This window comes from Mus musculus, chromosome 6 (assembly GCF_000001635.26).
Source record: "Mus musculus strain C57BL/6J chromosome 6, GRCm38.p6 C57BL/6J".
NCBI lineage: Eukaryota > Metazoa > Chordata > Mammalia > Rodentia > Muridae > Mus > Mus musculus.
The window spans coordinates 139,887,040-139,910,658 of record NC_000072.6 but is presented as its reverse complement, the minus strand read 5'-3'; the positions used below and the strand labels follow the sequence as shown (position 1 = coordinate 139,910,658).

The window sequence follows — 23,619 nt, the reverse complement described above, 5'->3', positions numbered from 1 at the left end:
ACCTCTGCTTAGTATTTTTTGGAAGTCTCATAGACAACTCAAAAGTAGTTTAGGTTAGGTTCAGACTTTGGCCTCCCACTCATGCCCAGTGACACGTCTGATATTCTCTTTCCTAACATACTCAGCCAATTTGAACTCTTGTGACAAGAAAGATATCTTGGTGTCTGGCTCACATCCTGCTTTGACAGCCAGCTTTTGAACACTAATGTATGGACATTCAAACATGTAGGACATTCATCTTATGTATCTAGTGAAGAAATGAAAAATGGCTGTGATTTGTCTTGGGCTATCTAAAGTTACCAGTTGTCGAGCTAAATGTCATTGGGTGATATGAAATGCTTATATGTGTTTTATGTATATATGTGTATATACAGAACATATATACATAAACACACATATATATGTATATACATATATGTACACACACACAATTCTAATATAACTAATGGGAAATTTTAATTCCCATTATGCTCTTAAATGAAAAATGAGGACAATGAAAAACAAACATAAAATCCAATGGGTCAATATTAAATTAAAATCTCTATCAGAGCATGTTTTGTTAAACTCAGAAACCTCATTCATAATACCTTTACCAATTACATTAACTGGTATGTAATTTAAAATGTTTGACTTTTTTTTTGAGAGCTGATCAATTCAGAATAAGTGTTTTTCCTATACCATATTATCAAACGCTGAACGGAGTTAAAATACATGCACAGGCCAGAATGAATGGACTATAAAAGCGAGATCCATTTTTCTCTTTCTTTACTAAAGCAAATTAAGTGTTCCCATTTATTAGCTAGCCAGCCAACTTCTAGCATTGGCTGCAAGATTTAGTGGCTTAAAACAATAAGCTAAATCTATTTCTCTCAAATGCCATAGAGTGCTGTAAAATATACAAACTAAAAAAAAAAAATCCCAGAAGACTCCTAAATCAAAACTGAGCAGTAATTGTATTTTATTGCATTCTTTATAAAGTAACATGTCAGCATGTCCAGTTTCTCGCCTAGCTCAGCCCACAGTGCTCATGTTCGAGTTACATGGAAAAACGCTAACACCATGAAGAACTCTGAATGTCTGAAGAATCTTCTGTAATTTGGCTCTCGGATGTCATCAGCGCTTCACCAGACTGTGAAGAATCGTCTTGGTTTTACTGATGGTGCACACATGACATTTATCCTGCCTGCAATGTAAGCTCAGCTAGCGCCAAACGAGAAGAGAGCAGTGCGATGACAAACATGCCATTAACATCTGGGTTTAGCAATGGGGAGCAGGAAACATATGCTCGCTATTAAGACAGGATTTATCCACTTGGCTTTATTTTGACATTGGGTTTCTGTTTTTTTTTTTTTTTTTTTTTAAAGAAAAACAAAACATTGCCTAAACCTTAAGTGATATCATCCCCTGTTTGCAGGGACATCCAGAAATGAGCAACAGCCCTGAGGATTGGGAATGGTCCCAGTGTACACGGCTGGCTGTGAGATGCTGCACGCATGGTCTGTTTGTGAAATCTCAGCTGAACTCTGATGGGGACATGCATTGGTGAGGTTTTCCAGTCACTTGCTGTAATTTTTTTTTTTTTTAAACACAAGGTTCATATTACTCTTTTCTAAAGATTTTGGCTTCATTCACAACACAATTCCATCAAAACAGAACAAAATTTAAAGAAGCAAAAAGAATTCTTGTTAGCACCATTGCAGTACTTGTTTGAAACTATAACCACTGAAAGGAATCTCAGGCTGGGGATGTGAGCAAGGGTGAGGCAAGAGAAGGCAGGCAGGGGATTTACCAGGATGCCTAAACACAACCCCAATCCGTTTAGAAGCGATGGGTAGTGTGTGGTAGTGCTTTCCATTTAATGCCTGCTTCATTTATCAACAAAGTATTTCTCCAAGAGATAGATGACTGACAGACAGACAGATAGACAGATATGTAAGTAGGTAGATAGAGCTTAGATATCTTTAGGTATCTGTCCCATTATGTAGATTGTTTCAATACGCCCCCCGGCACCGCCCCCCTGCAAAGAGCAGGTGCTCTTCTGACATAATTGATTCTTGACCTCAAAGTGTCCTCCAATCCAAAGCAGCACAGCTTATAGGCAAGGATACATAATAATAGGTGATTTTGTGATTATATTCAAACTGCGGTTTCTTTCTTCTCTCCCAAAGCCTTTTCATTTTAGATCATGTATTATTTATGCTCACATCTATATAATCACTATATTATAAGCATATTTAGCATATCTCAGAATATTTTCACTTATCCAGATTAATCCAGAAACAAACTAAAGCTCTGACTCTAGAATGTTACAAACAGTAGGTGATCAAAAACATTTCTTTTTAAACATTTCTTCTAGGGCTGACAGTTTCTTTAGGAGTATAGCCACTGCTGAGTTAGATGCCCACTTCTGATAAACAATCTATCACCCTGTTCACATAAGAACCACTAATTAAAATTAGTGGCCAAAACGTAGGAGAAGGACTTACAGGGCATGAGAAAGATTTTAGTTGAAGAGAGTTGGATAAGAGGGTAATGGGTCAGGAAAAGATCAAAATGTATTATATCTGTGTATGCAATTGGCAAGTAAAAAAATTCTACATAGTTATGCATAGTGATACAATGTATTTTGAAGGAGCTGCAAATTTAGCATATAACTAAAACTGAGCACATATTTTAGCATGCATGCATAAAGGGATTATCTTTAATTTTCCTGTGCTGTCACATGACAAGCAACTGTATAAAACAGTGTTTCTGGAAAGCTTCTGCTAGGATCAAAGATAAATACTGTTGTGTCCAGGAGTCCTGAGAACAAACAGTCCCTTCATGTCTCTTCTTTTATTACAGAGGAAAAAGACTCATGATCCCAGAAATTTCCTCTAACCTGCTTATGTCACTTAATATAATAAAAAATAAGTGATTTTATAAATTTTAGAAGTTTTACAATATTTTATAAATCTTAATGTTCAATATCTTAAAAGCAGCTTTCTCCATTCACACAAGGAAAGGGAGCCAATCAGTAATACAGACTGAAAAACATTGAAGTCATATGACTTGTGTTAGAAATACTGGTGTAACTTTTAGGTCACTTGTGTTCTATTTAATCTTGAAATTAAATTTCCTTTCTCAAACATAAACGGATCTAGGGAACTGTGGTGATTAATCTTGGTTGCTTACTTGATGGGCCTGAGGATCAGTTAGAAGACATACCTCTGCACCTGTCAGTGTGGATGCTTTCAGAGAGATTTGACACAGATGGGAAGATCCATGCTAAGTGTCCATGACGCTCTCCCACGGGCTGAGGCCCCAGACTGAGTGAAAGGGATTAGGAGAGATGAGCGTGAGATCCATGACTCTCTCCTTCTGGACTGTGGGTGCAGTGTAACCAGCTGCCTCAGGCTCCTGCTGTCTTCCCCCCAACTCAGAGCTAGAACCATGCATTTCACCATGGTGAACTTCACCCTCAGGCTGGGAACCAAGTAAGCCCCTCTTCCCTTAAGTAGCTGTTGTTAATTGTTTTTGCCATAACAATAGATAAAAAAAGAGACTGTCTGGAGTTTCTATAAACATACAGAGCTGCATAAACATATAGAGATCACTAACAATTGCTCATGATGTGCAGCCTAGAGAATCTGGGGTCTGAGGCCAGACTGGCTAGTAATGGTATTCTGCTACTGTGCGTGTACGTGTGTGTGTGAGTGTGTATGTGTGTGTGTATGTGTGTGTGTATGTGTGTATATGTGTGTGTGTGTGTATGTGTGTGTGCGTGTGTATGTGTGTGTGTATATGTGTGTGTGTGTGTATATGTGTGTGTATGTGTGTGTGTATGTGTGTGTATGTGTGTGTGTGTGCGTGTGTGTGTGTGGGGGGGGCAAAGGCTGATGTCAAGAACCTCCCTCAATCCCGTTCCACCTAATTTCTTGAGTCAGGGTCTCTCACTGAACATGGAGCTCAGAGATTCGATTTGAGGTGCTCCAGGACTCAGACAGGACTAGCCTCTCTTACTGAGGTTGCACATGCATACCAGTCCTGACTTTATGTGGATGTCAGGGGCCTGAACCGGGGACCTGAACCCTGGTTCCTTTCTTGGTCAGCAAGCACTTTAGAGACTGAACCATCTCCCTAGACCTCTCTGATCAGTACTTGATGACATCATTATGGCTCCATCACAGAACTGTCCCTGGAATGACACTCAAGTTCCAAGTATGGAGAACGTATGAATTTTCAAAGGTCTTTGTGACAACAACAGCACCCAACACCATATATAGTTAGTATCTTTGATTTCACTGTATGTCAAGCTTGAGGAGGCCAACCCCTCCTCCTTTTCCTTCCCTGTGTTTTTCACCCATTTTAATCTCAGGCTTTAATTTGAAAATAAGATGTGACATCTAACACTTAAAGAGCTTTCCTTTCCCTCAGTGCTAACCAGTAAGGATTCATAGCAACACACAGTAAAATGGAAGCCCATGTCCTCCCCATCAGGTCCAGCTTCCTTGCCTTCTCTCAGGTTAGCCCTCTGCTCATACTTCTGTGTATTAACCCATCATGGAAGGTTTTATAGAACTAACAACTTACTGTTGAATACAGACAGATCTCAATACTTGCCCCCATGACACCATAGGCAGAAGGCAGAAGTGTCTTCATACCTGCCTTTGTCTACAAAGGCCCAGTCTGATTTCAGCAGCTACTGAGTATTTTGAACTCATCAAGACTCACTTTCTATCCAATCAGCTTTAGTGTGAGCTGCGTGGTTGCATGCAAAGGTAAGAATGCTCCCACCTTTCCTTCCCCACTCGCCACCCTGGCCCGAAGCACAAGCACAGGGACATGAGCGTCTGAGAGTGTGAGTCAGTAGGGGACATAAAGACCTCAGCATTCTACTCTGTCCTTTGAGATGCAAAAACCACAGGGCACCAATGTGAAGAAATACGCAGCCTTGCTCTTACAGGGCAGAAGGGTCTGTCATTCATTTCCTGCTACCCATTGACTGAGTCAGAAACTAAAATATACTGTAAGAAAAAGTAAGGACGGGAAAACTGAATACATGAGTATTCTCTTTTTAACAGTTACTAAACTTATGTGTGCATGCACGTTCCTGTGTATGGATATATATGCCTGTAAGTGCAGGTCCTCATGGAATCCAGAAGGTGTTGGCTCCTTGGAGCTGCACTTTCAGAAGACTGTGGGACCCTGCTGTAGCTCCTGGGGACTGGAGTCCCCTGAGAGAGCAGTGCACACTCTTAGCTGCTCAGCCTTCCTTCTAGGTCCTGCTTATTGTCTTATGTTGACAACGCTTCCTTTCCTATGGTCTTGTTTTCATAGTGTTTTACATAGTTTCCAGATATTTTATATTTTGCTTCTTCCTCCTGCTGACATTATCATCGTCCTTCAGTTTTTCCATCCATCAGCTCCAAGGGTTTTTGTCCTATTTTTTTGTTTTCTGCAAATGTTGGAATGTTATCCCCTATACGTATGGATGTTTGCACATAAAATGTGTAGAAACAAATGACCTATTTCGGAAGCATGAGTTGATTAGAACACAACTGGCCAGTAATCAAGAAAGGAAGCCTAGAGGTCATCATCAAACACTCTCCAATGGGATTAAGGTGTCCGTCTTTTAGGTCTTGAAGGACAACAGAGATAGTATAGGCTGCTATATCGATAATGACAGTGTTGCTGTTCATTTATAGATTTAAAATATTTAGTGAACATTGATGTGTTAGAAGCTGTCTAGATGTGAGGGAAGAACTGAGGAGCCTATAAGAATATGACCATTATGACAGCAGATGCTGGCGAGGATGTGAAGAAAGAGGAACACTCCTCCATTGTTGGTGGGATTGCAGGCTTGTACAACCACTCTGGAAATCAGTCTGGCGTTTCCTCAGAAAATTGGACATAGTACTACTGGAGGATCCCGCAATACCTCTCCTGGGCATATATCCAGAAGATGTCCCAACCGGTAAGAAGGACACATGCTCCACTATGTTCATAGCAGCCTTATTTATAATAGCCAGAAGCTGGAAAGAACCCAGATGTCCCTCAACAGAGGAATGGATACAGAAAATGTGGTACATCTACACAATGGAGTACTACTCAGCTATTAAAAAGAATGAATTTATGAAATTTCTAGGCAAATGGATGGACCTGGAGGGAATCATCCTGAGTGAGGTAATACATTCACAAAGGAACTCACACAATATGTACTCACTGATAAGTGGATATTAGCCCAAAACCTAGGATACCCAAGATATAAGATACAATTTGCTAAACACATGAAACTCAAGAAAAATGAAGACTGAAGTGTGGACACTATGCCCCTCCTTAGAAGTGGGAACAAAACACCCATGGAAGGAGTTACAGAGACAAAGTTTGGAGCTGAGACGAAAGGATGGACCATGTAGAGACTGCCATATCCAGGGATCCACCCCATAATCAGCTTCCAAACGCTGACACCATTGCATACACTAGCAAGATTTTATCGAAAGGACCCAGATGTAGCTGTCTCTTGTGAGACTATGCCGGGGCCTAGCAAACACAGAAGTGGATGCTCACAGTCAGCTATTGGATGGATCACAGGGCTCCCAATGGAGGAGCTAGAGAAAGTACCCAAGGAGCTAAAGGGATCTGCAACCCTATAGGTGGAACAACATTATGAACTAACCAGTACCCCGTAGCTCTTGACTCTAGCTGCATATGTATCAAAAGATGGCCTAGTCGGACATCACTGGAAACAGAGGCCCATTGGACACGCAAACTGTATATGCCCCAGTACAGGGGAATGCCAGGGCCAAAAAAAAAAAAAAAAAAAAAAAAAAAATGGGAATGCGTGGGTAGGGGAGTGGGGGAGAAGGTATGGGGGACTTTTGGGATAGCATTGGAAATGCAATTGAGGAAAATATGTAATAATAATAAAAAAAAGAATATGACCATTAGATGCTTACCTTTCTCAGCAGGAGAAAACAAAACAAAACAAAATGAGGCCCTCTTGCTTGCTTCCTACCATTCTCACTGTCCAGAGTAACATTTTGTGACCTTTATTTAATAATTACTGTCTGGTCTTTAGTAGTGACTTGAAAGCCACACTCCCTAACTGGATTGGACTTAAGTTGAACTCTTTAGTGTTGGGACACTTATCTTTTGTTACAGAATGGCATGCACAGCTGAGTCTACCAGCTTTACCATATCAGAGCAACACAACAGTCTAACCTCATCTGAGAATCAGTCACAAACTAGGGCACCTGGGTACCTGAAACATTGGGAGCCACATGACTGGTCATGTCCATGTGAGAAGGAAGACGAGGAAGGTTGCTCTCTGACAGTGCCCACAGGGGGTGGGGCTGAGGATCGGTGTTCTGCTTCCTCTATTCAGCAAGCCTGAGCGTGCTCCTGCTCTGTCCTCACAGAGCAATCAGCACAGGCTGTCTTTATTCGTTAGCATATTGAATGTCAGAGATAAAGTTTCTCTCATAGAAAATGGTGCCTTGTTAGGAAACATGGTGGCACAAGCCTGTAAACCCAGCCCTTAGGAGATAGAGGTAGAGGCAGGAGTTCTTTGATTTGAAGCCAATGGAGGTCATATAATGGGACCTTGTGTCTTGAGAAAGGCTTGCTGACTGCTGATTAGTCTAATTATTATTTCACATGGGCTCACACTGGTGACATTCAAGCTCTTTAAGGTAAGTGATTTCACTTAAAAGACTCTATAGCCGGGTGTGGTGGCGCACGCCTTTAATCCCAGCACTCAGGAGGCAGAGGCAGGTGGATTTCTGAGTTTGAAGCCAGCCTGGTCTACAAAGTGAGTTCCAGGACAGCCAGGGCTATCCAGAGAAACTCTGTCTCGAAAAACAAAACAAAACAAAACAAAACAAAACAAAACAAAACAAAACAAAACAAAACCACTCTATAAATGATCTCCATCCTTAAAGCATCCAAGAGACCAAGTATTCTTTACCCTAAGGTTATTGTTATTGTTCCAAAATAAACCACAGATCGAAATAATTAAGCATTCTAACTAAAAGGCAAAGACTGCATAATATATATATATATATATATATATATATATATATATATATAAAACAAAATCCATTTGTGTGCTACTTGTGATTATGATTACAACAGAAAAGACAAAGTGTTGCAAGGAAAATGTTGGAGCATAGCAGCTCCAATCAAAATGACTTGACTGTATGATTACCATGCTTTTTTAAAAGGAAGGCCTTGTTACAGATAGAAGATGCTGTGTGTAATGCCCACCCTTACCCCCAAAGATAAAAATGTTCCATCCTTCAGGAATCTCTTAAAATGGGATGGTGAACTACTCTGAAAAGCTTCAGGAACTCCTTGGAAGTGATTGGGGTTCACTCGTCCCTCCCTGCTGCAGTAGGCAGCAAAAGCTGAGAGTCCTCTGGAAGGAAGCTGAGCTGCAGTAAAGACTCTGGAGAGCAGAGAACCAGGAAGAAGCAGAAACCAGCCAAGAGGTCTGAAGAGATTTAGGTCAACCGAGGTGCCTGGTAAGGACACTCTCCAACGTGTTGAGCTGCCTGCAGGCTGGGCAGTGTGCTCCAGGTTCCCAGGTTTGGGACCTGCCACTCATGTTGAGGTGGGCTTGGTGATGCAGCTGTCTTGGAGTTATTTCTGCTCCTTGAAGTGACCTCTCACCTATATTCCTGTAAGTGACCTCTCACCCAAATTCCTGTGAATGACCTCTCACCTACATTCCTGTAAGTGACCTCTCATCCATACTCCTTGTAAGGGACCCCAGTGAATCCCATGGTTCACCACGTTGGACTTTGGTGGCACTCATACTTCTGTCTGTTGTGATAGCTTCCTATCGGGATGATTAGACACATATGTTGCATTTCCCCAGGAAACATTTTGTCACAGCAGATGCATATGTCTTGTTACCGAAAATACCAATTCACCTGAAACGTTTCCCCTCTCTGGTTCTCTCTTCTCCATATTAAGATCCAAAAGAATTGAATCTGTATACTCTCCCACATATCCTTAGTACCAGTAGGATAGTATTCCCCACCCCTAGTAGATGTTCATGGTCTTATTTATATAAGATTAGTTTACACAGCAAGAGAGTCTTTGCAAATAAAATGTATTGAAGACTTTGAGGTGGTAAGGTTGTCCTGCATAGCCCAGGTTTGCCCAGTGTAATGACTAGCATCCTTCCAGTGGAGGTAAAAGGACAGTAAGAGCCAGGCAAGGAGGTGTGAGGGCAGGAACTGAGTTCTCCATAGGCCATTGTATTGCAGGAAGAGATCTCCTAGGTCATTGGCTCTCAACCTCCCTAATGTTGTGACCATTTAGTCCCTAGACTCCTATACTCAAATTTCTGAGTTCCAGAGATGAAAGAAAATAGATTCATGTTGTTTAGAGAAGCCTTGTGTATTGTGTTTGGTCACAGTCTCAGTGGGAACCTAGTTGAGTAACATGGTTTTCCTTCTCCCTGATCTTCCTTACGTGGCTGTTTCTACGAAGTCCAAGTCCCTAGAACAATCCTGTTACATCCCACCCCAAGTCAAATACCTGAAAGACACTGTCTTAGTTGGGGTTCTATGCTGTGAAGGGACACCATGACCAAGGTAACTCTTAAAAAGGCAAACATTTAATTGGGGCTGGCTTATGGTTTCAGAGGTTTTGTCCATTATCATCATGGCAGTATGCAGGCAGACATGACACTGGAGGAGCCCAGAGTTCTACATCTTGATCCTCAGGCACCAAGGAGACTCTCTTCCCCTGGCAATCAATCAGAAGGATGCTCTGATTCCACACTGGGCAGAGCTTGAGCATAAGAGACCTCTAAGCCAACCTACACAATGATGCACTTCCTCCAACAGGGCCACATCAACACCACCTAATAGTGCTACTGCCTTTGGCCAAGCATAGAAACACATGGATCTATGGGGGCCAAACCTATTCAAACCATCACAGGTACTGTCAGTCCCCCAATATATACTTTTTATATTAAAGCTGGAAGAAAACCATGTGTCTGAGATTCTAGAACATTCAAGCATGTTGTGGTTCATTTAGTTCAAGGAACGCATCTAGTGCTATGCGTACAGTGGTGCACATCTAGGCAATGTGAAGCTGGGGCTTTGGACCACATTTCCTGGACTTCAGATATGTTAGACACATGAGTATTGAGTGAAGGAAGTACAGAATGCTGATACATTTAAAACTGATTTCGGTAACAATAATATAATAATGACTTGGCCTTTGAGTAAAAGTAGAAAGAAAAAAACAAACAAACAAACAAACAAACAGTAACATACGTTTGCAACTTCATAAGATCCGCGTAGCACCTGTTCCACGTAGTGACTCAGATCTCTGATTCTCTTGTGATCTGAGTCTGTGAAAGGTAGATGCCACCAGTGAGGAAATCTATTTTAAAAGAGAGAAGTGTCAGTGTGAAAATTATGAAAATCATCCTCCTTTGGCTGGTAACAAAGTCACCTGCTGTACCAGTGGACGGCCAGTTGAAACATTAGAAAATACCAGGTTAATGGTATATATGGTTAATCCTGGCCATATCAAAGGCATGGTTGTGATCATTTCTACTATTTTAATCATCAACACTAATTTAATTTAGCATTAAATTAATTTAATATGATCTTTATTACTGTATTTATAGCGGACCACAAATGTTTCCTCTCAGTACATGTAGGGGCTAATACATAGTTTATGAAATTAATGATTTATAGTTTTTCAAAGAGTTCTGACTGTTGTTTCTTCTGGACCCTTGACAGACATTATTGCATGAAATAAATTAGACATTTCGTCGAGTAGCATCTGCTTCCATCTGGCCTCAGTCATGTTAATCACAGGCGCACTGTCCTCAAGAGTCTGAGCAGGAGGCTTCTCCGTGATCCATCTGAAGAGCGTCTTGGGTTGCGCTTCTGATCAGCTTGCTGGGATGACCTGACGTTGGTGGTCCCATTTGGTAATATTTTTTTCCTACCTAATTGCATGTTTTCAGCAGTTTACTGTTGCTTCCTTTTATATGTCTGCCATTTGGTGCAGATAAAGACCTGCTTAGGTTGCTTCCTGGAGGGAGAAACGAGGAGGCTCGTGAATCTTCTCCAGCAGACACAGAAGCAGTGGCGACTTTTCACCAGGATGTTCCCTGCTACTTCCTAAAAAGATGGCGGAAGTGCAGCATGGGTGATCGATACAGCTAAATTATTACCTAGTAAATAAGTAACATTCAATATATTAAAATAGTTTATCAATCTAAGAATTAAAGTTTTTAAAAAAAATCTGGACCTAGTTATGAAATTAGTACCAACATACAATTAATATAAAATATAAAATATCTGTAGTACATTATCACACACATACATATGGTGGCAGTTTTGAAAATGTTCTTGGCAATTACATGGCTTCAGGTAGTGTTAGATATAAGTTAGACATCTGCGTGTACAACGTCCATATTGGCGGGTAGTAAAGCAATTTCAGTTTTTGTGGTGCTTTAAAGTTCTAGGTATAAATACGTGCACAGACTCGAGGAATGAGGCTTATACTAGTGCCGGTTAATCCATTCAAAACTCACGTACCACGTTTCAAACTGAAGTCAGTAATTGAAAAGTATCCTTACACTATTTTATCTGACACTGACATTGTATTCTCTCGCATTTTTGTTCAGGAGAAAACAAGCAAAAGAAAACCCAACTTGTTTCATTTTTTTTAAAGATTTATTTATTTTATGTATATGAATACACTATAGCTGTCATCAGACACACCAGAAGAGGGCACCAGACCCCATTGCAGATGGTTGTGAGCCATCATGTGGTTGCTGAGAATTGAACTCAGGACCTTGGGAAGAAGAGTCGGTGTTCTTAACTGCTGAGCCATCTCTCCAGCCCTGATTTGTTTGTTTTTAAATGCTGATTTAAAAAATATAGTTTTTCTGATTTCTAGGGAATTAATCTTCTCAGTGGTTTTGTTTTGTTTTCTTTTGGTCCTGGGTGGTTTTCACATCCTGGGACAGTACACAACAGAGTTCTGAGGCTAGGAGGAAAACATCAAAAAGTGTGGGAAGAGGGAAAGGAGCCTCGCCTCCTCCAGCAGCCGAGTTTACTGAAAGTCATCCATTCTCTTGGAATCTCCGTGCCTGTGTACTCTTGGAAGGTACCAGAAATACTAATGGCCCAGTTGGAAGACCTCTATTGCAGACTATGAGTAATTAGAATCTCTTTCTTCCTGACAATGACTTTCTGAATTTTTTTCCCCTTCAGATGGGATTCACAGAAGTATCTTAGGGCTTCTCGAAGCAAATGTAGCAGTCAGAGGAAACCTTGCCCTCTTCTTCATCCATATGTATGATCTTCAGTCTCGGACCCTGTGGGAGTGACAGCCCAGAGGAGCTGCTCAGGGCACACAAGGCCAAATGTCCCTCCCTCAGTGAGTTCCTGAAATGGTTTGAATATCAATTTAGCTTCAGTGCCAGGCAGCACTGGTGTGCAGGACAGAATCCTAACTAAGACTGGGATTAAGAAGAGGCAGGTGGAGAGAGGTGCCCACACTCCTGAAGTTCTCCTAGAGGCTAGAGAAGATGGCCTTTAGTGGAGGTTAAGTTATACTGTTATTTGATGCACACTGTTCCGTGACTATTAGTGGAGATGATAACAACCCTAGACATTGAACTTTGCAGCAGGAGTTTGAACATTTCTTTTTGGTCTTTTTTTTTTTCTTTTCTTCTGATTCTATTTTTAAAAATTCAAAGCCTTTGTATAGAAGTTTCCAGAATTAATGAATTGTCCTCTCATGTGCCTTGACCTGCTGTCTAATGTCTTGTCTTCCAGGTACTGAAAACATTTGAGTTTCAGAATGTCTATGACCTCAGCAAACATGCCTTTTCAATATTCTGTGACATCCTTCACTCATTGACACCTTATATTTATGCTTTGAAGCTGACTCAACCAAAGAACAAATAAAAATCCATACGTCAAAGCGTGCCAGGTCTTAATTAACTGCTAACAGTGTTAAAGGATGGTTCACTTTACAAATATCCTGGTGCAGATGAAAGAAAACCCAAAATTTGGTTTATCTGACGGCCAATATCATGATTTCTGGGGAACTCACCATTTCAAGGTTAAGGTACAATATTTTTGTACCCTGAAATTGATAATTTAAACTTGCCTCATTTTGACTAACAAGTATTCCAAATAATTTCAACAGTAGCTGTTCTGATCATATCTATAGTTAAGTTTAATCTTTTCCATTGTAACAGAATGACCACAGTAATGCCTTTAAAATGAAATAAATAACATTTAGACAATGCAAGTTTAGTAATTAATGGTTAAGAAGACCCAGGCTTGAAAACAGCAGAGGTGAAATATGAAGAAATCAACTTACATTATTGTTTCCTCAATTGCCCTCCTTCTTCCTGTGTATATATGTGTGTTTACATATGGGCTTTTAAATTTCAGTTATCAGCAAAAAAGCAGGCATGCTGATTGATTTAGCTCTGACTTTCGATTCCAGTTCCATTTTTATAGAAAACAACTGAGAGGATTAAATTCTAAAAGAAGGATATAAAACAATTTTCCCCAATAAGGAATGAAAAGTGAAAGAGGCTCTGATTTTTTTTACCATCTAAAACAATCAATGGCTGGAAGCAGAAAAGAAAATTGGCAACTTTGTTCTGCTTTGTGTACAAAGGGCACCTTGCTCAGGTGCTGCTGGGAGAGCCTCTCTGCATTAGACACTGTGTATCGCTCCCAACCAGGAAACCTCTTAGCCATCATTTCCCCCTTTGCTCAAGGGCAAGCTCTGAAGGCCCAATAAGGTGAGGGGACAATGCCTTACTCTGGGAGAGCCAAGGAGGAGAACTGCTTCTGCATTTGGCTGTGAAGTCTGTAAAACTGCTCGAAGGACTTCTTGGTCAGGCTTCTCCTATTGTCACTGCATGTCACCTCCATCAGGTACAGCTGCAGATAAACAGGCAAAAAAAAAAAAAAAAAAAAAAAAAAAAAAAAGATGGAAATAAAACTTGCCCTTGATCCTAAAACTAACTTTTAGGTAAATTTAAAAAGACGGGAACTTTCTTAAAAATATCATGGAAGCTGAAGGATACAATCATTTGTAATGTCATGATTAATATAAATAAGATGTACGGGGGTGCCATAATTTTATGTTCTGGCAACAGTGCCTAATTTCTGCTGTCCTTTCTTGCAGACACTTTAATTAGGTCTTGATTTATATTCTACCATAGGGTAGGAACTGTTCCCTCTCATGGTTCTCCACTAATCACTCCGGTTGTTATGATTTTTTTTTTCTTAAAACATCTCCTTAATGGCACTTCTTCAGTTGTAACTGATTTTTCAATTTGCATAGTTAAAAACGTCATGCTTTAAAAAGTATATGTAGCAGAGCTGGTGGCACAGACAGGTTTAGACTTACGTTGCTGTGTGTCTTGCTGAACCCTAAAATTGTGACTCTCTGAATTGTCCTGGTCTTATTCAGGATGCAGGATTCCTGGAGAAGAGTCTGAGGGGCAGGTTTGGCAAGGCTTAAGGCTGGCATCTGTGCAAGTGTGTGGATCAGGTTATTCAATTTCACTGGGAAACACTCCAGACTTTCCTTTATCTTCCTAGATAAAAGAAAAGGAAAAGAAAGTGAGAAATCCTCCCTCAACCCCATGGCTTTGTTTATCATTGGGCCTTATGTTTGCCAGATGTGTGTGTGTGTGTGTGTGTGTGCGTGCATGTGTGATATGATAATGTACACATACAAGACCTAGCTACTAAATATTTATTCCTAAATGTTAAGTTCACATCTGGAAATTGTTAGGGAATGTAGAATGTATTTTCTTGTTGAGATAGAAGGCTATAATTGCATCACTATATCCTGACAAGTTTTAGAATTTTGTTTGAGGCCTGTGAGCTCAGCATTGCTTGCTGTTGAGCCTGACAACCCAAGTTTGACCCCTGGGAAAGAAAAAAATCCTACTCCTGTAGTGTGTGCTGGTGGTCCTCTGATTGTTGCATGAGTGCTGGCTGCGAGCACAGAAATTTGTATACACACACACACACACACACACACACACACACACTGAGAGAGAGAAAGAGAAAAAGAGAGAGGAGAGAGACAGAGAGAGACACAGGCAGACAGACAAAGACAGAGAGATGGACAGAGACAGAGAGACGGAGAGGGAGGAGAGGGAGGGAGAGAGGGAAGGGGAGGAGGAGGAGGAGAGAGGGGGAGATAGGGGGAGGGAGGGGGAGAGAGGGAGAGGGGGAGGGAGGGAGGGAGAGATGGAGAGAGGGAGAGAGGGAGGGAGAGACGGAGGGAGGGAAGGAGGGAGAGATGAAGAGAGGGAGAGGACGGGGACAGACAGAGACGGAGACGGAGACAGAGACAGAGAGGGAAAGACTGGGCAGACAGTGTCACATATCTGTAAAAGATACGTATCACATATCTGGGGAAAAGAGGAGGGAGAAGCAGGGAAGGGGAGAAAGGGGAGAGCAAGATACACAGAGAAAAAAGACACACACAGTGAAGGAGACAGAGACACACACGCACAGTGAGACTCGACACATACAAAATAAGTAAATAAAAGGAATCAATAAAATGTATTTTGTTTTCTATCTTTAGAGACTATGATTTTAAAACAGATCAACTGTAGCTCCCAATTATATGACATATCTATATGTGTCCAGTAAACCTAGAAAGTGAGGAAAGTTCAAAGCTCCAGCCTGGCAATGTGCAACCTGTAGCCCACATGCAGTCCAACACAAAGTCACCAACTAAGACAACGGTGAGGTTAATTTCGGCAATGCCTGTGCTTCGTTGTCCAACACGAACTCTGTAGATGACGTCACATAATGGCAAAGGCTACACATGACACACATGCCCCTTCCCTCCTCTTCTTCATAAAGAACTTTGAAAACTGTGGCTCAACACCCATGGTTGACTTTTATTTCATCTCTCTGTACTTTTATCCCTCTACAACTTGTCTTAGAAAATCACACTCGGCAGCAATGCAGTCCACGCTTACGTACTTTAAACTAGCTACTTTTCACCCTGTAGTGTTTCTTCTGTTTTGATCGTTTTGATTTTGGTGTCTGCGCTTGAAAGCGTATCCTTTAGTACTGAAGAAAGTTGGCATTCTAATAACTCGATTATCTCTCGACATAAAACTTTCATACTTTATTTTATGATGGCTTTTATTTATCCACTTTAAGAGCAGCATTGAAGTTTGGTAGTGTCTGTGGCTTTGCTCTCTCCTTCCTTGTATGATTGACAGTATTAACCTTGTAGTTCCATTAATACAGGGGCCGAGCGGCAGGTCCATTGTTCCTGTTATGTTTCCCAGATTCTGGTGGCATTGCTTTTAAAGATTTGCTTTTTATGTTTATTTTGTGTGTGTGCAAGCACTGTAGGCTTTTAAACTGTGTATGAATGACATTCCTTTCTACTCCATACAAGTTTCTAATTGCTTCTAGATTTTATTAAATTTCCCCTCTCAATGGAGGTGATAACTCGGCCTTTAGTTTAATTGCTTAGTAGCCGAGTTTGAATATTTATTTTGTAATTATTCGTCTGAACTCTTACCTGGAATTACTTTCTCGTTAATCCCTTGGGATTGTTTTAATTGTTGCCCAATCCAACTGGGAGAACACGACCACCGAGCTTCCCCGTCATCACTGAAGAGGGTCCCTCTTGGCCTTGAATGCTTATAAATTATCGCTATCAGAAGTACGATATTTATCTCCATTTCCTTTTATTATGAGCTTGCTAATATTTTGTAAGATGAATAGATATATTCAAGCATGAAATCTGTGGGCTGGCATGCATCAACATTATCATACAACACCCCCTTCACAACCGATCCACCAGGACCGCAATGGTAACAATGTATTCCAACCATGTTTAATAATTTCCCCTAACTTTAGAAAACTTCAGACCCATTTATCTTTTTCTAGCCTCTTGTTCCTTCCGAATAAGTTTCAAATCCTCTCATGATTAGACCTAAGCCAATGTTAAAATTTGCTAAAATCATATAAATGCAGCTTTTATCCCGATTACTCTTTTCCACGTTGTTCATGATTTTTGATGATGCTCTTGGAACCTATAAATCCACCAATATGTGCTGTTGTGCAGAGTGCCAACTCAAAAGACAGGAAAATAATAGTAACAGTATGACTATGTTACCGGTTATTATTCATAGGCATTTTCCATTGCTTCATCAGTTCATCCATCCGCAAGTGCTTACTGAGCCCTTTGATGTGCCGTGCTCTCAGACCTCACAAAACAGTGACCACGAACCATCCATATCATGGTCTCATGCGCTCACTTTGCAAAGTCCCACCTGTAGAAACGCTCTCTCTGCTCACATTCCTTCAAGAGTTAAAAATCTTAGCCAAAATGGGGCCCCTGTGAGCATTTGTTTTTAATGTGTGTGCGCCTCATGTATGCAGGTTCCCTTGGAGTACAGAAGAGGGCGCCAGATCACCTGGAGCTGGACTTTGAAGTAGCGAGTCCTGGAAACTGACCTTGGTGTCCTCTGGAAGGGCAGCAATGGCTCTTAACCATTCAGATATCAGTCCCTTGCCCTGTGGTTTTGAGGCAGACTGTCACTCATAACCACACATGTCACCATTAAGTATCATCCAACATGGAGTTTGACTGGACAGAAGTAGGATTCCAGCCTATGAGGTCTGTTATACCTCGCATTGGAGCACACGGCTGCTGGGGTGCTGGAGCCAATCAGAGCTTTACCCTTAGGAAGTCTACATCTTTTGGCAAGCACTTCGCCAAATGCCTCGTGATGGGCCTCTCATCCTCTAGAACGACAGTAAAATTGTTTCCTCTGTGGATAAACCGAAATCCAATGACTGTTCGATGTTACAAAAAAAAAAATAATAATGTAATCTAGGAAGCTGTAACTGCAGAGTCCTGTTCCTAGTTCCCTGATTCTGAAGTCCTCGCTTTGTTTATGAATTTTCTATAAGGGTAAAAAAACACTTTCAAGTTTGTCTTACCAAGGAAAATAATCTACTGGGTTTAGTGTGGAATTCCCTGGTGTGGTAAAGCCTGAACGACGTTCAGCCTTTGATTTCTACTCAGAAATAGCCTGTAGGCATAAAAATACATTTAACAGGTGTTCCCTGCTACCTGAAGGGATCAATAATTACAAAGTGTCTTCAGGTTTAGATCCTGGTTGGTTTTTTTTTTTTTTTTGATTGTTGTCTTTGTTTGGTTGTTGCGTTCATTTGGGGGCAACCTGAACTGGCCTCAAACTTGAGGTCCTCTTTCCTCAGCCTCTAGAAGACTTGAATTATAAGTATTTATATTCAAATTTATATCCAATACGTTTGAACTTAAAATATACATCCTCTGTTTTCTAGTTCACAGCAAATGTGTGATTTCATCTAATGCTACATATGAATGGTTTAATTGTTTCTCCTCAGAAACAACCACCGTTTGAAGGGGCCTTGGAATATGTGTGAGCGTAGGTCCGATTCTCTAGCTCTGATCATCACAGTAACTTCAGCAACAATAGAAATCTCTCTCATAATAAAATATTATATTTTACGTGTGCATGACATATGTGTGTGTGTGTGTGTGTACTATAATGTATTATACATATGGTTTACATGCATGTGTGTATGCATAGCTGTGTCTGTGAGGGTCAGAGACCAGCACTAGATATCTTCTGCAATTGCTCTCTGCCTTGGCTAGCCTAGCTTGCCAGCAGACCCATATGATCTTTCAGCTCTACCCCCGTGTGCTGGGACTTCAAATGCACACCATCACACCCAGATTTGACATAGATGATGTGGTTAGGAACACAGGGCCTCATGCTTAGATGAAAGTACTTTACTAATTGAGTTACCACCTCCCAGTGCAAATAGCATAATTCTGAATTCATATTTACATATATGAGGGAAACCTTTCACTTCATATAAGCCAGACTGACAACTGGGGCGTTTCACCTTCAGGGTGTGAACCGAAGTGATGGGTAAGCGCCTTAAGCAACCCTACACGAATTTCTACATGAACATATTTATTTTCTCAGTTTAAATTGTTTTTATGCTTCAGTGGCCTGACAGAATATATGTTTTCTGGGCCAGTTTACTTAATACTCTCAGGGAAATATTTTCCAAAAATTGTCTATGAAGACTTTATGTTTCTATTGACATTGCAATTTTATCGTTTATATACAGGAAAGTTACACATGACTCAAACTCACCAAGAACACATTTGCCCTTCATTTAAACTGGAGACTCCACTTCGGTGCAGGGATTCTGCCCCATGTAATGAGCACAGTGGGCTGCTTTTGTTTTTATGTTGGGGTTTTGACTGTCCAGGTTTCTGAGTCACTCAACAGCTCAGGGGGGATGACCAAGGGGTGCGGCATTGTCACACTGTCTTTATTTAATGAGGAAAAGCAATAATCCAGCATTCAATCTGCCATGGAAATATTGGGCTGGCACTTTTTATGCTGCTGTTTATAAAGTGTGCCATCACACAATTCCCATTTTATTACACATTTATGTGTCAAAATATTCAAGCACATATTTTAAACAAAGTGTGCTATTTAAAAATGTATTCGATAGGAACAGCAGTTAAGTGAGAGGGCTAATTTTGCAGAGGACCTGGGTTTGTTTCCAGAAAACAAACCAGATTATTCCCAACAGTTTGCAGCTATAGTTTAGGGGATCTGACACCGTCTTTTGGCATCTGTACACACACGGTACATACACATACAATCAGGCAAACACACAAAGACACAGAAATTAAAACGTGAATTTAACAAATAATCTTTGCGAATGCATCCCACGTGCACAATAAAAGACACCATTCTGTGCATTTTATTGACAAGATATCTTGCCACGGCTCAGGCTGGCCTCAACCTATTTATTCATCCTCCTGCTTCAACTCTCTGTTTGCTTGGACCATGTTGAGCTTTGAAACTTCAACATTAAGATGTTGCAAGGAGAACTCTTGATAATGGGCTTCACACATATGCAATGTATTTGTGTGTAAATGCAACCAAAATGTTATGCTTTGTGTTTTAGCCTCTGAATTAAGTAGGGCATGCCACGTTAGTTCCCACGGGCTTGACAGGTTGCCTGCACAGCCGAGAAAGCACGGCTGTGAGTGTGTGGATACTTCTCTTACAATGCTTTGTACGCTAATCTGGAGACACGGAGGCTAAAGGGCATTTAGATTTGTCTGACATAGTCAGGACAGTGGGATCTACACACAGGATTCTTTTCCATATCATCTGACACAGTTGTCCCCTGCAAGACGCATCTGTTAAATAAAAATCAGCTCTCTTCACTGCTGAGCTCACTGGCTGTGCTCACAAGCTTAACATCATCCTAAGGGCTTTAGGAGCCCAAGGTCTTGCATCTTTGGAGTACATTTGGTGATTAAAGCGTGGCGTTTTGCAGGGATCAAACAAAGAGGGGGTAATACAAATCATTGGGAGTGGTATGTTAGTGCGCACCCCCCATACTACCATATAAGTAAGGAAATGATTGCCTGTGAGTCCAAAAGGCAGACACATACATACAGGAAGGAACATGGGGAATCGACTGTGAAAATTGTTAGTCTGGTGGAATCTGAATCTTGGCAAACTCAGGTCCTGTAAGAATGCTGTCACGAAAGGATTGGAGGAGCTAGGGCAGCAGCTGCTGCAGCTGGCTCCTCCTCCTCCTCCTCCTCCTCCTCCTCCTCCTCCTCCTCTCTCTCTCTCTCTCTCTGTCTCTCTGTCTCTCTGTCTCTGGTCTTCCTCTTCCTTCTGCTCTTACTTCTTACTTCCCTTCTGTCATTTAGAACTTAATTTAAAAATCTTTTAATTTTATTTCTTTGAGATTTTCATATATGAGTTAGCTCCATGTTTGTCACTCACCTCATTCTAATTCTTTCCCCCAAAGCCCCATTCCTTTCCAAGTTCATGGCCTTGTATTCTTTACTTATTCTTATGACATACATTCAACTACATCATATATATATATATATATATATATATACACACACACATACATGCAGACACACACACACACACACACACACACACACACATTGTACGGAGTTTATCAGTATCGGTGTTGCTTATAGGTAGGTGTTTAGGGCTGACTGCTTGGAATTGTATAATCTACCAGGACTTACTCCTGAAGAAGACTGATTTTTTTCTCTTCAGTAACCATTAGTCACCTTGGTCTCCTGCAGGAAAAGCTAAGTTTATCCTGACTTGATACTCAGGCAAATTAGGGAAGATTGTCAGAGATATTCCTATTGCAGAAATCTAGAGCAGGAACTAAGCTCTCGCACATCATATTGAGTGTGGCTGGCACTCAGTAGGCAGAACACACATAATAAAAGCTGTTCTATTGGCAGGTAAAAAAACAAACCAGAAAAGTAAACAACAACTCAGAAAATTGGTATGCCTTGAGTTATAATTAGATGGAAAAAAATATGAAGGCCTTTTACAATGAGAGAAGAAATTCTGAGGCTTTGAATTTGTTTTCTGGGTTTAAGAAAAGTTATATGACTTGGTTATTATTCTATCCAAGTTCTGTTTGTTCCTTGCGAGTTCCCAACTCTGTAGGTGTCAGCAGTTAAGCGAAGAAAATGAAGATGCTGCCACTCATTTGTGGAGTAAACCAGTTCACACAATGGGAATTCATAAGACTTCAAATAAAAATTCAATGTAGTGATAAAGTAACCCAGGAATCTATATCATACAATGCTCTTCTGGTCAGTTCTGGAGAGAAAAGCATTACAAAGGCATGGGACTATGTTTGGATGTATTTGGCCATGGAGTCTTGGCTTGCTATTTGGCCATAAGATTTATAGCGAGAAAGAGGGTGTCTTAGTTAGGGTTTCCTACTGTGAACAGACACCATGACCAAGACAACCCTTATAAGGACAACATTTAATTGGGCTGACTTACAGGTTCAGAGGTTCAGTCCATTATCATCAAGGTGGTAACATGGCAACATCCAGGCAGGCCTGGTACCGGAGGAGCTTAGAGTTCTACATCTTCATCTGAAGGCTGCTGGCAGAAGACTGGCTTCTAGATAGCTAGGATGAGGGTCTTAAAGCCCATACCCACAGTGACACACCTACTCCAGCAGGACCATACCTTCTAATAGTGCCACTCCCTGGACTGAGCATATACAAACCATCACAGAGGGGACACAGGGTTCCCTGCATTGTGTCTTCAGTCACAGCTCAGGGGACTGTGGCTGCTGTGTTTAATGTGTAAGTTCAAGTACATCCTTGTTAGAGGTGGCCAGCATTTGCATTTTCTTCAACATCATCTTTACTGCTTCACCACATTTCTTCTACACAGTGGTCCTTCCTGAGGCTGTTCTCCAAAGGACAGAGTTTAGAAAAAAGTCTCTGGGCTGTTCTTTGACAAAGATGCCCATTCTTTAGGACAGGCAACAAGCTCTACAGAAACTCATATGAAGGAGCCCACCCAGTAATGACAAAGTAGGTAAGGGAATCAGATGCCTCTAGGACTTATACTAGAGAACACCAGGACATTGAGAGTGGGACAAGATAAACAACGCAGGCTGTTTCCAGTTGAGACCAGTTTTGCATTGATTCAAGTTAGCTTTTCACTGAGAAATGGTAGACTGTATGGTGTCTGAATCATCGAATCTATAGCAGGCCAAAAGGATGTCTGGGTTTCTATGGACAGCTTCTCCTCTAACTTCTGGAAAGGGAAGTGGATGGTGTGAAAAGTGGGAAGTGGATGGTGTGAAAAGCACCGTCTAGATGTGGGAGAGGAGGCGGACAGTCAGAGGCGGAAGGTCCGAGGTGGACAGTGGGAAGTGGACGGTCATTTCTATCCAGATCTATCTGGAGAAGGTTGTATGTTTCTAAGGACCGTTAACCAGAGGGCTGAGAGTGATTGAAACTTCTGAAATAAACCGTGTGGACAGGATTTTCATGGGTGGTTTCTCTTGCTTCCTATCAGTGGGTCTCACAGGGATATTCCATGAAAGCATCAATTTGCAGGAGCCTGAGTCATGATACTTTCATAATTTCTTTCACTCATCTATAATCAGCCTCAAGAAGTTGTAGAAGGGAGTTAGGGAAGAAAGCGCCTTGGCAGTGATGTGAAAAAACCCTCCTGGCCAGCAAGCCACTTTTATTCTTCCTTTCCCCCTCTATATCATTAATTACACATTAATATTCAGTGCCTCTCAGCAGGCAACATCCTCTGCTACTTGTAATCAGAGAGCACACACCCAGGGGTAGGGAAGCTATCTGTGTTGCTCAGTAGCAGGATAGAAGGATAGAAGGAGCCAGTTCTGTCTTTCAAGCCTCAGGCAGGGTTGAGTGGGGAGCCTCCTGATGCTAACAATGTAGGAAGCATGTGGGAACTCAGGGTGACCACAGCAGCACTTTTCCCATGGCTCAGCCCTCACTCACAAGCCCCTGCTGTGATCTTGGTGACAGTGAGTAGGTGGATCCTCTTGTGTTATTTTTATCTGTAACTTAGTAATTACTTCAGAATCAGCAGCAGCACAATGCTTTGATAATCCCAGAACAAAGGAAGAGAATAAAATAATGTAAGGATAGATACTATATGTATGTGTCTCAAACACAATATATAATTAATAAAACTGTGTGTGTGTGTGCATGTGT

General features: G+C 41.2%; 1 protein-coding gene across 2 annotated transcripts in view; it reads right to left on the bottom strand.

The window, feature by feature from the left end:
* The window catches only part of Pik3c2g (phosphatidylinositol-4-phosphate 3-kinase catalytic subunit type 2 gamma), a gene marked incomplete in the record, with an annotated part of 355,213 nt that overhangs the window by 58,626 nt on the left and 272,968 nt on the right, over positions 1–23,619 (bottom strand). For both annotated transcript variants that reach the window (NM_207683.3, NM_011084.2), the window contains 3 exon segments: positions 10,275–10,383; positions 13,810–13,931; positions 14,404–14,593. In NM_207683.3, coding sequence (NP_997566.2) covers positions 10,275–10,383; positions 13,810–13,931; positions 14,404–14,593 — 421 coding nt within the window.